Source organism: Ursus maritimus (genome assembly GCF_017311325.1).
Source record: "Ursus maritimus isolate PB19 chromosome X unlocalized genomic scaffold, ASM1731132v1 scaffold_X1, whole genome shotgun sequence".
NCBI lineage: Eukaryota > Metazoa > Chordata > Mammalia > Carnivora > Ursidae > Ursus > Ursus maritimus.
Genome location: NW_024423319.1, coordinates 764957 through 779033, shown reverse-complemented (window position 1 = coordinate 779033; position 14077 = coordinate 764957). Strand labels below are relative to the sequence as shown.

General features: G+C 40.5%; 3 protein-coding genes across 5 annotated transcripts in view; 1 reads left to right on the top strand and 2 right to left on the bottom strand.

The window, feature by feature from the left end:
• FUNDC2 (FUN14 domain containing 2) overlaps positions 1 to 6998 on the top strand; it is a 28455-nt gene extending 21457 nt beyond the window's left edge. The window contains exons 5-6 of the mRNA XM_040626584.1: positions 3258 to 3346; positions 6733 to 6998. Coding sequence (XP_040482518.1) covers positions 3258 to 3346; positions 6733 to 6778 — 135 coding nt within the window. The 3' untranslated portion in view covers positions 6779 to 6998. The remainder of the gene's footprint in view (positions 1 to 3257; positions 3347 to 6732) is intronic.
• CMC4 (C-X9-C motif containing 4) lies at positions 4456 to 13663 on the bottom strand. 3 transcript variants are annotated; one of them, XM_040626599.1, is made up of 3 exons: positions 13524 to 13663; positions 6707 to 6774; positions 4456 to 4815 (listed from the first exon to the last, which is right to left on the bottom strand). In XM_040626599.1, the coding sequence occupies exons 2-3, from the start codon at positions 6762 to 6764 to the stop codon at positions 4667 to 4669; spliced, it is 207 nt and encodes a 68-aa protein (XP_040482533.1). In that variant the 5' UTR covers positions 6765 to 6774; positions 13524 to 13663; the 3' UTR covers positions 4456 to 4666. The 3 variants fall into 3 exon arrangements, with proteins under 3 accessions (XP_040482533.1, XP_040482537.1, XP_040482527.1); XM_040626603.1 differs by lacking the exon at positions 13524 to 13663 and adding an exon at positions 7699 to 7834; XM_040626593.1 differs by lacking the exon at positions 13524 to 13663 and having other exon boundaries at positions 6707 to 6815.
• On the bottom strand, positions 8023 to 13657 carry MTCP1 (mature T cell proliferation 1). Its single transcript, XM_008686765.2, has 5 exons — positions 13524 to 13657; positions 8681 to 8832; positions 8385 to 8555; positions 8252 to 8303; positions 8023 to 8163 (listed from the first exon to the last, which is right to left on the bottom strand). The coding sequence occupies exons 2-4, from the start codon at positions 8783 to 8785 to the stop codon at positions 8256 to 8258; spliced, it is 324 nt and encodes a 107-aa protein (XP_008684987.1). The 5' UTR covers positions 8786 to 8832; positions 13524 to 13657; the 3' UTR covers positions 8023 to 8163; positions 8252 to 8255.
• Positions 13664 to 14077: the final 414 nt, after the last annotated feature.

Here is a 14077-nt window from a genome sequence, read left to right as displayed (position 1 = left end):
GATTTGAAACTTCTGAGTATCATTAATGTTTCATGATCATCTCAGTTTCTTTTCTGAAGGAAACTCACTTAAGGCCAGTTTTGGACCCTTAAGCAAAATTAGACTGCTACCCTCTCCGCTGCTTCCACCAACTTACCAGCTTGGTTTCTTTGTCATGAAGTCCACGTACAGGGCCTTCTTACTTGCTTACACAATGTTAGTGTGATTTCTTGGAGAATTGGGCAAAAAATATATATCTTATCCTGGACCTCATTTCCCAGAAATCATGTTCTGTGATGTTTAGTTCTTCTTAAGGAATCATGAATTTTAAGAGCACTATTTTTCTAAAGAAAATTGACAGTGTTGCACTTTTTTCACATTTAAAAAAGACCTGTGACTTATTGACTCACCAAAACTGTCTACCTTTCTGAATTTAAAATGGTAAGAAATACTGTTAGGATGATTGAGAGCAGTGGAATTTTACAAACTACTGACATCTGGCACTCATCCTAGAGACTGATTTCACTGGCCTAGGGTGCCTTTGGGCAGCCTGAGTTTTTGACATGCCTCGTATGTTTCTAATGAGCAACCAAGGTTGAGAACCACTGAAGCAGAGTTGGAACCTGGTGCTAAAAAAGTTTTAGTTCTGCTGTTAACAAGTGACTACTTAACAGGCCCTTAAAGCCTTTTAAATTAAGTGCCATACAACTTTAGATGCCTTCCAGATACCAAAGACAAATGTACAGTTTATTAAATGTTAGGAGTTGTGTGGAGTGGATGCAGGGAAGGGAGTTGTCACCATAGCATAATGACAGATCAGGAGCTTTTGTCATCAATGGATGCTGAAGTTTTGGGATGAAAAGTAGTGGGATGTGGCCCAGCATATTACCCTCTCCACTGAGGTCTTTTAGTCGCTAGTTAACCAAGTGAGTAAACTTAGCACCACTAGCTCACTTCCAGAATTTTTAGTCTCTAAAATAGAGGAGATCATAGTTCTCACCTTCCCAGTTCCTCCCTAGAGACTGAGATTCAGTGCTGTGGTCCCTAACCCATAAAAAACACTGGATGAATGTTGAACTTTTCTGATACCTATTTTATTTTTCTGTGTGTCATAATAGCTGAGAAGAATCAGATTTATTTTATTTATTTTAAAGATTGTATTTATTTATTTGACAGAGATAGACAGCCAGCGAGAGAGGGAACACAAGCAGGGGGAGTAGGAGAGGGAGAAGCAGGTGCATAGCGGAGGAGCCTGACGTGGGCCGAAGGCAGATGCTTAACCACTGCGCCACCCAGGCACCCTGAGAAGAATCAGATTTAAATTGATGTCTGCCAATAGATGTTAAGTGAGACAGGACTGAGTTTAAAGATAGGAAGGAACAATTTATTTGAAGCTTTAAAAGTCCTAAGTAAAATAGTATACCCTAGGAAAAAAATTTTAAAATAGTCTGAAATTTGAGTAGTTAACTGAATAAAAATAATTTTGTCAAAAAGCACAGGAAAAGAATGTATTTGATCATATAGTGATTCCTAATGTAAATCCTAGCACTGCTATCAATTGATAATTTTAAATGTAATTTACATTTGTATATGATGTAAACATAGTTGTAAAATGTTTTATTAAATCATTCCACTATTAACACAAGAGTTCATTTAAATGATTTCATGAGAACATAGCATGGTTACCTTGATTTGTGGACCAAACATCTTTAAGGCAGCATTTCTCCAAGTCTCTGGGAAATGTTCACCCTGTGAGGTGCTGTCTGCAAAGTGGGTACCCTTTGGCAAGTACTGCATACAGTAGTCCTTTTCAAAGAATCGTAATTTACAGTAGCATATTGAAAGCTTTGAAGTCTTACAGAAGAGAAACCTGTTAACTTATGTCTAACCTAGCATTCCCCAAACTTATCTGACCACAGAAGCCTTTTGTCTCCCCTTTTACAGCAATTCCTAGAAACACTTTAGGGAGTGCTGCTTAAAAGAACAGTTGGTATCAAATAATGATGGTATTTGAATATCACAGACTATCCTATGTTAGTCCATTAATGGCAACGTAGGCTTTTTCTAGCATGCTGAAAGAGGCAAGGAAGGATCCTCTCTGTTATAGACTGAATGTTTGTGTTCCCAGAAATTCATGTTGAAATCTTTTCTTTTTTTTAAGATTTTATTTATTTATTTGAGAGAGAGGCAGCGAGAGAGGAAACACAAGCAGGGGGAGTGGGAGAGAGAGAAGCAGGCTTCCCACTGAGCAGGGAGCCCGATGCGGGGCTCGATCCCAGAACGCTGGGATCATGACCTGAGCCAAAGGCAGACGAAGGCAGGCACTTAAGGACTGAGCCACCCAGGCGCCCCTCATGTTGAAATCTTAACACCCAAGGTGATGATATTTGGAGGTGGGGTCTTTGGGAGATGATTAGCTCATGGAGGTGGAGCCCTCTCAAGTGGGATTAGTGCCTCTATTAAACAGACCCAGGAAAGCTTGCTCGCTCCACTCCCGAATGTGAAGACACAGCAAGACAGCCATCAGTGAACCAGGAAGCAGGCCCTTATCAGGCATCAAATCGGCTGGTGCCTTGATCTTGGACTTCCAAGATCTGTGAAAAATACATGTCTGTTGTTTATAAGCCTGAATGGACTTAAAGCAGCCTGAATGTACTAAGACAGGGACATATCAGAATTTGTTTCTGCTCATGCTTAGAAAGTCATCTTTTTCGGGGCACCTGGGTGGCTCAGTCGTTAAGTGTCTGCCTTCAGCTCACGTCATGATCCCTGGGTCCTGGGATCTAGTCCCACATCAGGCTCCCTGCTCAGCAGGAATCCTGCTTCTCCCTCTGCCCCTCCCGCTGCTTGTGTTCCCTCTCTCGCTGTATCTCTCTCCGTGTCAAATAAATAAAATCTTTAAAAAGAAAAAGAAAGTCATCTTTTTCTTTTTGGGGCAGGGTGGAGTGATAGTGATTCTAGCACCTGTTTGAGGCAAGCAAATGGCCTGTTTGATACTGTCACTCTGCCACCACTACATGAAGTCAGTGACAACTGTCAACAGGCTTCCTACAGCAGCCTTGTATTAACATCATGAGGATCCACTGTAACGTTTTGATTATAAGGATATAAAGAGTAGATAAGCCACCTAAGAATTCTGTTACTGCCTGACTTCCAATGAAGTATCTTTTTTTTCAGTTTTCTCATGATAAATTAGGGGTTGTTAAACATTACAAGAATCATTTCTAGGCATTTCCTACCACTCTTTGAACAAATACTAAGTGTCTTCTTCTTGCTAGGCACTGTGGTGGGGAGGTAAAAGTGGAAAGAAATGCTCTCCCTGGCACCTGGAAGGACACTTTACTCTGAATTACTGGAAATGCAACAGGTATGGAGTTGGGTTAGAGAAACCTTTGCACTTAGCATGTAGTCTAGGAAAGATATCATAATTGTGGCACTGGAGGGGTGTCTTTTCACCTAACACATGACTAGTTTTATGAATGGTACCAGGAGTCTAAACTCAAATGCTAAAGGCAATTCATTAACATTTATATGTATAATCTTAAGAAGTACATTTAGGGGGCTCCTGGGTAGCTCAGTCGGTTGAGTGTCTGACTCTTGGTTTCAAGCCCTACATTAGGCTCCACGCTCAGCAGAGTCTGCTTCAGATTCTCTCTCCCTTTCCCTCTCCCCACTCACACATGGTCTAATAAATACAATCTTTTTTAAAAAACAAAATACATTTAGTACTCATATGTTTTTTTCTAACACCACCAAGCAATTCTCCAGTTCTCAATGGACACTGACTAGGTGTCCTACAAACTTAATTCAGTTATGATCCTATCTACTTGGAATTAGTGTCAGATCACACAGGTTAAGGGTTCAGTCCAACAAGACTGCCCTTAATTGAAACACCTATTGCTAAGTCCAGATTGTTACCTGTCCTTCTGACTCACTGGCTATAAATCTGAGGTTCCCAAGGACATCCTCCTTGGCTTTGATTAATTTGCTAGAGTAACTACAGAACTCAGAAAAACATTTACTTAAACATTTACCAGATTATTATAAAGGATACAGATGAATACCCAGATGAAGAGGTACAAAGGGCAAGGTCCCACAGACAGGAGTTTCTGTCCAAACTCAGGCCTTTTGGGTTTTTATAGAGGCTTCATTACACAGTCATGATTGATTAAATCATTGGCCATTAGTGACTGATGTAACCTGCAACCCCCTCTCCCCTCCCCAGGGGTGGGAGCAGGGTGGGGGATTGAAAGTTCCAACCCTCTAATCACATGGTTGGTTCCCCTGGCAACCAGTCTCCATCCATAGGTTACCTAGGGGCTTTCCAAAAGTTACCTCATTAATGTGACCTTTATCACTCTTAATCACTTAGGAAGTTCCATGGGTTTTAGGAGCTCTGTGCCAGGAAAAGAGATAAAAACCAAATATATATTTCTTATAAGTCACAATATCACAAATACCAAACCAAAATTTTTCACTTAACAGGTTTATTTTAGCAGCTCAGTTTTATTACATTCTACATATTTAATATACTTATATTTCTATCTGTTCTGCATAGATGGCATATTCATTAACTTTTATAGTGGACTTTTTTGATATTTGCTGCTACCTGGCCTGAAGAAAGAGTCAGGAAGACAAAACTTGCTTGGTGGATACATGGTGCAGCATTTAACTTTTCAGCAGAACTTTACTTTGATGTAGGCTTCAGTGTCAGCTTTTCTTCCTCTTCTTTTTCAAATCCCGAACAGACGAGAGATCTTCCCTTAGGATATCGAGCACAACACTTACGCAGTTCTTGGATGACAGCCTGACACTTAGATTCCATGTAGTTGTTGGCTGAAAAACAGACAGGCAGACCCCAGTCATGATCAGTGCTTCCCACTCCTTTTCACTTTATTGTATCTACAGATCTGGAAGAAAGAGGATGTACCCAAGTCCACTTAATTCTTTCTGATGTACAGACCAGTCAACAGGATAATTAGGGCATGATTTACACAGTGGTTGAAAAGTATTCATATAAATTTCCTTTTCTTTAAGGTTGGGTTAATAGCTTATGTGCCCTTTTCTAGGACAGTGGTGGCTGTGAGACCTCCCTACAAGTCTGTGCAACAGAGGTTGGCAAACTGCAGCCTCTGGATAGAGTTGAACTTTTTTTTACAGCTGAGAGCTAAGAATTTTTCAAGGGTTGCAAACACACACTCGTATACCCACCCATACACTATATAACAAAGACCTTCTGGCCTCCAAAGCCTAAAATATTTCCTATTTGGCTCTCTACAGAAAATATTTGTAGACCTCTACTATACATAGACCTTAAGTCAAGGGGAACTTGACCTAAAGGTTCTAGGTTAGCTGCAGTTGCTCTGGGGTGCATGGGAGTTAGTCCAGGATTAGAAAAAAAAAAACCAATTCGGACTAGAAAGAATATAGTGGAGTGGCTGAGTCCAAGCTTGGAGCCAGACCAAAAGAGTTCAAATCCTCACTGTACCCCTTACTAGTTGTGTGACCCTGGACAAGTTACCTAACTTCTGTGTCAATTTCTCCATCTATAAAATGGGGGTCATAGTAGCATCCATCTCATGGATGAAAGGATTAAATGACTTAATATGTTTAAAACCCTTACAGCTGTGCTTAATGCTAACTCATAGTCGTTCCAGCCCTCAATCCTCCCACACTGTAGCCATGTGTTGCTAATTCAAATAAGGTAAGAATTTATTTGGGAGAAGAAACTGTGAAAATCATTTTCCTTTTTCTTAAATTTGGAGGAAGGAAAGAAAAGGATGAATAAAGTAGCATTATTTCACTACACATTAACATTTTAGATTAAGATTTTTATGAAATATTGCTTACATCATAAAATGAAAAATCTAAGAATGAAAGTTAAAACTCAAAGGAAATATACAAACAAGGGTTTTCTTTAGTAGTGAATCTTTGGGTAAATTCTTAACATTTTTCCTTCAGACCCTTCTATATTTTCATGGGCATCCATCTCTACCACTTTAATAATGAGAAAAGTTATCAAAAACATCAGTTTTGAAGTTCAGAAAACCGTGTAGCTTTTTCTATCTGTTCTTCTGCCAATAATCATTCGCTGATTTTTAAAAAAAATCCTCTAGCATTTGGTCAAACTTATTGGCCAATTTAAAACCAAATTGGGGGAAAAAAGATCAAGTGGACAGATCACATCAAATATGCTTTAGTTGAAGTCTGCTTTTGCCTTTAAGACTGTTGCTGATTTTGACATCCTGAATTCCAAATAGTATTTTTAAACCCCCATTTCTAACCTGATTGCTTTTAAAAACTGGGTTGTCAGCCACAGTGAAGTATAACCAACCCATTTAAAACTAGTCTTTTTAAAAAAGGACTTTGCTCAGCTTATTAATTCTCAACTCTGGCTGTACATTAAAATAACCTGATTAGCTTTTTAGACTGATTCCTGCCCAGAACCCATCCTCAGGAAGTCCGATTTAATTGTTCTAGGCAAGAGCATTTTTAAAGCTCTTCAGGTGATTCTAATATACAACCAGGATTGCAAACACGAAGCTTGGATCATATCACTTTTTATTTTCTGCATCTTTGATGAAACAATGAGAAAAATCTTCAGGATAATTACAGAAATATTACATTTGAGAGGAGCTCATATCATTTGCTGATAAAAAGAAAAATTGGTCTCTTGTAGTTAGTTCAGATAAAGTGGAAAAATATAAAAAAGCATTTAACATACTACCTTGTAAACATTTCTGTATTTCACAGGCTTGTTTCTGGCACGGATCCTTCTGCGGCATATCCAGAAAACTAAAATAAGAAAAATGATTTTTATTTTGTCTTTTATCCATAAAGACTTTAAAGCCCCTCTAGATGGAATTTTCTTCTGAGACAACCAGGTATGCTAGAAAACAATTGCACTAAAAAATACTCTTCCCATTCATAGGATGAATCAACTATATTTTTATAATATCCATTTCATTCAATTTGGAAGACATATATAGCTTTACATGAAAATAAAACCTTGAATTCAATCACCTCATCTTGAATATTGTAAACCAACTGTGGGCTAGAGGAGCCGATGCCACAGCCCAATAGGCCTGCCCACTGCTCAAATCTATCATTCACAGAACCACCCTTGGTAAATGATTAAACTCCTTGAGCCTTTTTCCTTATAATTCATGTGTAAAATGGGGACCATTCCTACCTACCTCAAAGCATTAATGGAAGGATTAGCTGTGATATATAAAGTGCACAGAATAGTGCCTGGAAGGAAGGCAGTAAGGATTCAATACATGGTAGCTATGATTCCGACCATTTTTAAAAAAGTAAAACCTTACTTTTAATGTACATAAACAGTTATGACTACTTTAACTCAGAAAATTCTTTATCAGGTAGTAAATGCTTTCCTAGGAATCAGCAATATTTGGTGCTATTATTACTTCCTGAGAAAGGTGCTAAACAGCTAAAATAATCTTTGGAGCTCTTGCAGAAACCAACTTATTTAAAATATCTGTAACCAGAGAATGAATTTAAGTGCCCACAATTTTGATTAGCAACCTCTAGTAATCTGAAGGCACAATTTCAGAAAGGAAAAAGGCCCAGGAGCCTTTGCAGCTAATTCATTAATTCAAATAACGTCCTCCTTTTTTCAGAGCCCCCTAAGTTCTCGGTAGATCCAAGTTAGGTCAGTACTGGGAGGGGAAACACTGGAGCAAAACCTAGGATATTTACAGGATGGGAGAAGGAAAGGCAGGTGAATTGCTGCAGGGCAAATAAGCGACAAATAGATGTTGATGCTGCTAGGAGCTGCTCTCTTCTCTCTAAATCAGTACCAAGTCCTTGGTGATCAGGGCATCTGTTCTGTAGCAGGTGCTGACTTTTGTGGGATTCATCAGATCCCAGTTCCAGCTGATGATGTCCATTAAAGGTTCTATGGCAATTTCCAAAGGAGTCAATTTCAAGTTACGTATCCTGACTAAGTGCTTTTGTTGACTTGCTTTCTGCCTGTGTAACCCCCTCTCTGCAGTTCCACTTGTGGTGTTCTTCATGACCCTTCCTAAGCTTCTGTGTTCTTGAGCAGTTTTTCAACCCACTCCCTCCCCCCAGGACCACAGGTGGGTGCACTGCAGTGGTGGATGAAGTGATTGCCATATACTGAACAGAACAGAGGATCATATCTTCCTAGAATCCCAGCACCTGGAAAAAAAATAGATCATTAAAATCACCACAACCGAACAGAGTGAAAAAGAAGAAGGGAGAACAGGGGAGAAATAGAAATACATACCAGGTTAATCATCAGGCAAAAGCTTAAGCAACAGCTCCTGTACTCCCCTGACCTGTCAGAAAAAGAAAAGTTTATAGAGTACTCTGTTGTCAGAGCCTCAATACAATGGAAAATGATTAAGCAACATGGGTACCATTAAATGATGCTGGATCTGCCACAAGCGAGAGTTGTTATCCATGTAGCGTTCCTCAGGGTAGAGTTGCCACATGAGAGGTAGCTGGGAGGTAAGAAGGTGACTTGGCCTAGCTGCGTCACCTAAGGGAACCTGAACTTGCTGGACGCGTGCCCTTAGGAAACTCGTCTCCTAATGGGAAAAAAAATGATCAAAAATAAAAAGCAAAGATGTCAGGATTTTGAGACTGGTTAGAAACCAAGTTGCTTGAAAGCAAAATCAATAAAAAAAAAAATAAGCAAAATGTAAACAGTTACCTCTTCCACGACGGCCACCCACGTGCGCTGGTATTCGTCGCGGTAGATACCCTCTTGGTGAACCCAGAGGTGATCGGGTGGAGCCCCCACATCCTCTCCTGCCATTCTGGGCTTTGGGTTCCAATTCTAGCCCTGCTTTTCTCCACCTAAGCCTGCAGCACCCGCGCACAGGACACAGGTGTGACTTTTTGGGTTTGAATGAACTCACCAGTGAGCAAGGTGACCTGGTACTAGCAACCACCAACGAGAACAAAAACTTATATATGTCTGCTTGCACAGCCTAAATAGAGCTGAGGCCATCTGAAGCTCCCTGCAAGACACTGAAGTGACACTCAGCAGAGCCTCAGGTCATGCTAACTGTTGACTGTGAAGCACTCAGCTCCTCAGCTCTGGGGAGTTCTGTGGAAATGTAGGACTAGCACCTCAGGAAGCTGGGCAGTAGTGTCACAGTCTTTGCATTCACAAAGCAGCATCTGACAAAATGTATTAGCAACAGAGTATGCACAGGCACTTATTTGGGCAACAATGGACACGTGTGCCATATTCCCCAGGTAAAAGCCCCTTTCAAGCAAGTCCATTTTAAAGGATTGTGAAGGCTGAATTATGAGCATTTCTTTCTAAATTAAAATTAAAAGTTTGTTTTAAGGACAAATGACCTATTTATCAGCTTACTTAGAAAGGTTACTTATAGCAGTTGGGCATTTCCAGAAGGGGGTTTTCATGTTAAGGAAAATATTTAAGGTAGCTTCATGGAATTTTGAAGCTGCAAAAGACTTTGGGGATCATGGTGATTTGGAGCTGAGAGCAAATGATTGTTATCTATCTAGGTCCTTGTTTCATTTTAATGCTGCAGGATGTCACAGGAACCCATTTTTTCACAGAGGTGTGCATTTAAATTCTGATTTCCCAAGTCAGAAGGCCAGAAAAACCCCTCTGCTGTTTGAGAGGTGTAAAGAAAGCATACCTCCTGGGCAATCTCTTTCCATAACGCAGACTCAGTTCTAACCCCGTAAGGATTTTCAGCCTAGCTCATTTCAGGGCCTCACAATTACTTGACCTGCATTTTGCAGGAATGAATTGTTTGTACCTGGCTGCTAGCATCATGACATGGTTTCACTGTATTTCTACCTTTGACAGAGCAGTTACAGCAGTGGGGCATCTGCCCCACGAAACAAAGGCCTATTCTCATTAGGTGGCCTTTAGGTAGGAGAGGAACTGCAGCACATCTCGGGAGGTTGTTAAACCAATCCTGGAGATTGTCAAGAGCAAATGAGATGCCAGAACACAGTATGATACAGCCCAGGAAAAAACCAGAAAGAACTAATTGAGCTAAACCAAGCCCTCTTCTCAAGGACATTTGATTTATTTTTCTTAACACTGTTAGTTCACCTTCCCTAAAAGTAGAAGAAGAAATCTTTTATAGACTTAAGAAATGGTCTGATTTCAGTGGATAATTTAAGAGCATCATAGTTGCTTCACCCATTGTACCCGAATGGAGTTGACTCTGAGCCCATCATAAGTTCCCATCTTTTAGGGCTCTCTCATTTCAAACTCACCTAAAAGAACCCCTTCTCCACCAAATCCCAATTTCTCTCAGTGGCAACACCACCTCTCCTAATCTTGCGGACTCAAAACTTACGAGTTATCTTGGACTTCTTCCTCTTCTTCAGTTGCTACATCCTATCTGTCACCAATTCCAGCAAGCACCACTACCACTGTATTTGAGACAAACTTTTCCCTAAATACTGGCTCCAAATCCTTGCTGTAGCTTTCTACTTGCCTAAATTGCTTCCACAGGCCATTCTGTCTATCTCAGTACTATTATAGCAGAGTGCAGGTACCTGCCTTCTCTGTGAAAACTTCTTGCCTCTTAGGACTACTGCAGCATTTATGTCTCAGCTCAAGCTCATAATTTGGTCTCTAATTATAAACTGCCTTTTTATATTTGCTCTGCTTATTTCACAGGCCTTGTCTCCCCTCAAATACAGTATTATAAGCTCTTCGATAACAGGAATGATATAGTAGTACTGGGTACCCTAAGTCTCAATACTAGTCAGTGTTCTTGTGAGTGGATATGTATGCTGAGTAGAGCGGGGAAACAGATAAAGACCACATATACATGGGTAGAGATTGATTCTCTAGGTATATTATATAACTATATATTTTTCAAAGCCATTTTTTTCCATTTAGCAGATACAATCCTTCGGCCTCTCCTTTTCCCCAGGGCTTTGGGAAGGAGAGATACAAACAAAAACCAAGTAAATACTAATGTGAAAAAAAATATATATATTAAAGTCTGGATTTTGAGTACAGAAGAAATAAGTATGGCCATTTAAAAAAAATAGAAACCAAGTGTTAAGAGTTTCAGTACCATCTCACCTTCACAGGTCCATTCATGGATAGACAACTAATATATTGACATTTAAATTTGTTTTGAATGAAAAGCAAAACTTTACTGGTTACACTGACATTAAAAAGAAATTATTCCAGTGGTATAGAGGGCAAATACATTGGAGATGATTGTCTGAGTTACTGTGAATTACTACAAAGAGGCCTATGAGTCACTACAAAATATTCTCAGAAGAAAGGCAGTGTGATGTGCTGCTGTGACCTAAAGGCCAATATGCTGGGCATAAGAGGAACAAACTCCAGCACATGACCCTGGACTTGTGTGTGCTACCACTCACTGAGATGCTGCCATATGAACACGAACCAACAACATCCTTACCAGAGAAAAGCAAAGGCTGAATGACTAAGATTAAGATGAAGGACCATAAAATCACAGGTTGTATAAATTGCAAACCACTTCCCTAAAATGTGGTTCTTGGAACACTTGCCCCTAACTTTTTCCTTGGTCAAATAAGTTTGGGAATCTTACAGTCATAAAGCTCATTAGTGTAGTAAAAGCTCTGGCAAGTTACACAGTAAAGAAACTTTATTTTAACATTTCCCAAATTTATTTGACTAGAGAACATTTTTCTGCACATGAAACTTATTCACAAAATTCAGAGCCCCTTGAACTAAGATGAATCTCTTAAATCCTCAAGATAAACTCAGGTACAACATGCAGTATAATACACAACATAAACCTCTTCCGCTCAACTCAAAAGAGTACTACCATTTGCAAATTCACATGGATTCAAAAGCTGTTTATATGCTTTATCATCTATTAAGGCACTAAAGCAGATTGTCCCCGTGGGGGTCACTTTGGTGTCACGGCTAGGGACGATACTGGCCCAGACTATTTCCTGGTAAGGCATTTCAAAAATTATGTTTTAAATGGATGATATACAACACAGAAAGGCTTCCTTAAGAAAAATACAATTTACTCCAATTTCCAGGTGTTTGAACAATTTTTAAACATTAATCAGCTGATTATACTTATTTTCTTTGAAGTGAATTAATAAAGTGATTTAATTACAATGGGTGAAGTTACTAAGAATGCATGCCCTGGAGTCAGCCTGACCTGGGTATGAATCCGATTTTGCCGCTTGGTAGCTTTGTGACTTGGGACAAGTTAACCTCTCTACACTTGTTTTCTGAGGTGTAAAATGAGAAATAAACAACATATTGATCATAATGGTCAGCACTTATTTAGCACTTATTATATGTTTTATGTATACTGACTCTTTTAATCTTCATTATCACCTGATTAGATGGATACTGTTATTACGTCCACTTAAAGATGAGGGAAGTAAGGTACAGAGAAGTTAGGTAACTTGCATGAAGTCACAACACAGGTAGGAAGTTGTACAGTCTGATTCCAGTTGGGGCAGTTTACATATAAAGCTATATAAATGCTTGGTAGAGTGTCTAGCACAAAATAAGCTTGCCATAAATTTTAATAGTCTTTTTCTGTACTCCAATTAAACATTTAGAACTGTAAAATGCAGCCATGAGCATTATAAAAGTTAGAGAATGTTCTGATATTTGAGTTTGACTAACAGCAACAATAAAGAAAATGTGTTTTTTTCTCTTGAAGGTGCCTAAAGGCACTTTATAAACTCAAAATATTCCATTGCTAAATAAAATAATGAGAAGAGCAGCCATCGTTGTCCCATTAATGCAGGGCATACAAGCCATGAACAGTAACTGGAAATAATATATGGTGTACAATTGAAACTTGAGAAAATTTAGGTGGGTCCAATGTAATTGCACACTTGAAGTTTTGCCCAATCTTCATCATTATCAAGATGAATCATGGAAAGAGGTGCCTTGTGATCCTTAAGCATTAGGTAAAAATGGAGGTTGCTGGTATATATGTCACAGATAATTTCAGTGGATGCGGGCCGTATCTGTGGGGGGACTTGGATTGGAACTGAGTTGGGAGAAAAGAGCAAAGCATCAACACCTCTTCAAGTAGCACCTTGGGTATGTTCCCTTTCCAGTACTGCCATGCCTGCCTGGCTTCAACACCGCACAGGGAATAGAAAACCAGATCAAACAAACATAAACACTGATGGGCTGTGGAGGCGGCACGGCATGTATTTTTCTTTGATTTAGAATGGTTTCTAAAATCCACGTGTAATTGCTAACCTTGGGAGTTGAAAGATCTGTACTTTTACCCGTGGCACGTTTGACATTCCTGAAAAGAAAATTACTTTTACATAGAATTTCACCATGTCTGAAATCATGAAGGCAAGGATTGCTGAGGAAACTTATATTGTGGATATCGACTGCGATACATCCGAGACGTTCAATAAAACTGAAGTCCCCCATCCCCTTTCCCTGTATCGAACACATAAGATACCTAAAAGCCTTTGTAGAACACAGCAGTAGCCAAGCTTAAGAGTGATACTTTTTCAGATACAGTATAGCACTGTTTCTGGAAGAGGTTACTCACATGAATATAATGTTTCTTGGGCTAATTAATCCGCCTCAGGAGCAGCGAGGCTAAAACTTCCAGGTCCCCCGCCCTGGGCCACTCAAGCCAGGATCGGGACGTGAGCCTGGGGCGAGCCGAGGGGCATCCCGGGCCGAGGTCACCCGAACCGAAGTTATGAGGCGAGGGCCGGCAACCGGAAGTGGTCCAGGGAGAGTTGTAAAAAATTCAGGGGCCGTAACTTGGAAACAAAACGGAATAAAATAAAACCTGAACTGTCTTAGAACCGAATTTCAAAAGAGCGTCCCCCTGGCTCAGGAGGCCAGCGCGCGCGGCGAGGCCGCCTTAAAGGGCTATCCCCAGAGCGTGTAGGCCGCGTACAGCTCTCTTCAGCGGGCGGGCAAAATGGGCGCGGGCGCTCGAGAGGCGCCGGCCCGGCCGCCCGGGCGCCGCTCACAGAGCACGTCGGCCCGCAACCCGGGAGCGCCGCCTCCCTGCCCACCCCACCACCCGGCCTGACGCCCCGACCGCGGCCGGATACCGCCCTCCGCCCAACGGCCACGCCTGCCCCAACC

Excerpts from the sequence above, each read along its gene's own strand:
- CMC4 (XM_040626593.1), bottom strand. The coding sequence starts at position 6,815 with ATGGATAAAAGACAAAATAAAAATCATTTTTCTTATTTTAGTTTTCTG. Across the intron at positions 4,816-6,706 it reads AATACAGAAATGTTTACAAG|CCAACAACTACATGGAATCT; the intron begins GTAGTATGTTAA and ends TCTGTTTTTCAG.
- MTCP1 (XM_008686765.2), bottom strand. The coding sequence starts at position 8,785 with ATGGCAGGAGAGGATGTGGGGGCTCCACCCGATCACCTCTGGGTTCAC. Across the intron at positions 8,556-8,680 it reads GGGTGGCCGTCGTGGAAGAG|GAGACGAGTTTCCTAAGGGC; the intron begins GTAACTGTTTAC and ends TTTTCCCATTAG. Across the intron at positions 8,304-8,384 it reads AGATCCAGCATCATTTAATG|GTCAGGGGAGTACAGGAGCT; the intron begins GTACCCATGTTG and ends TTTTTCTGACAG.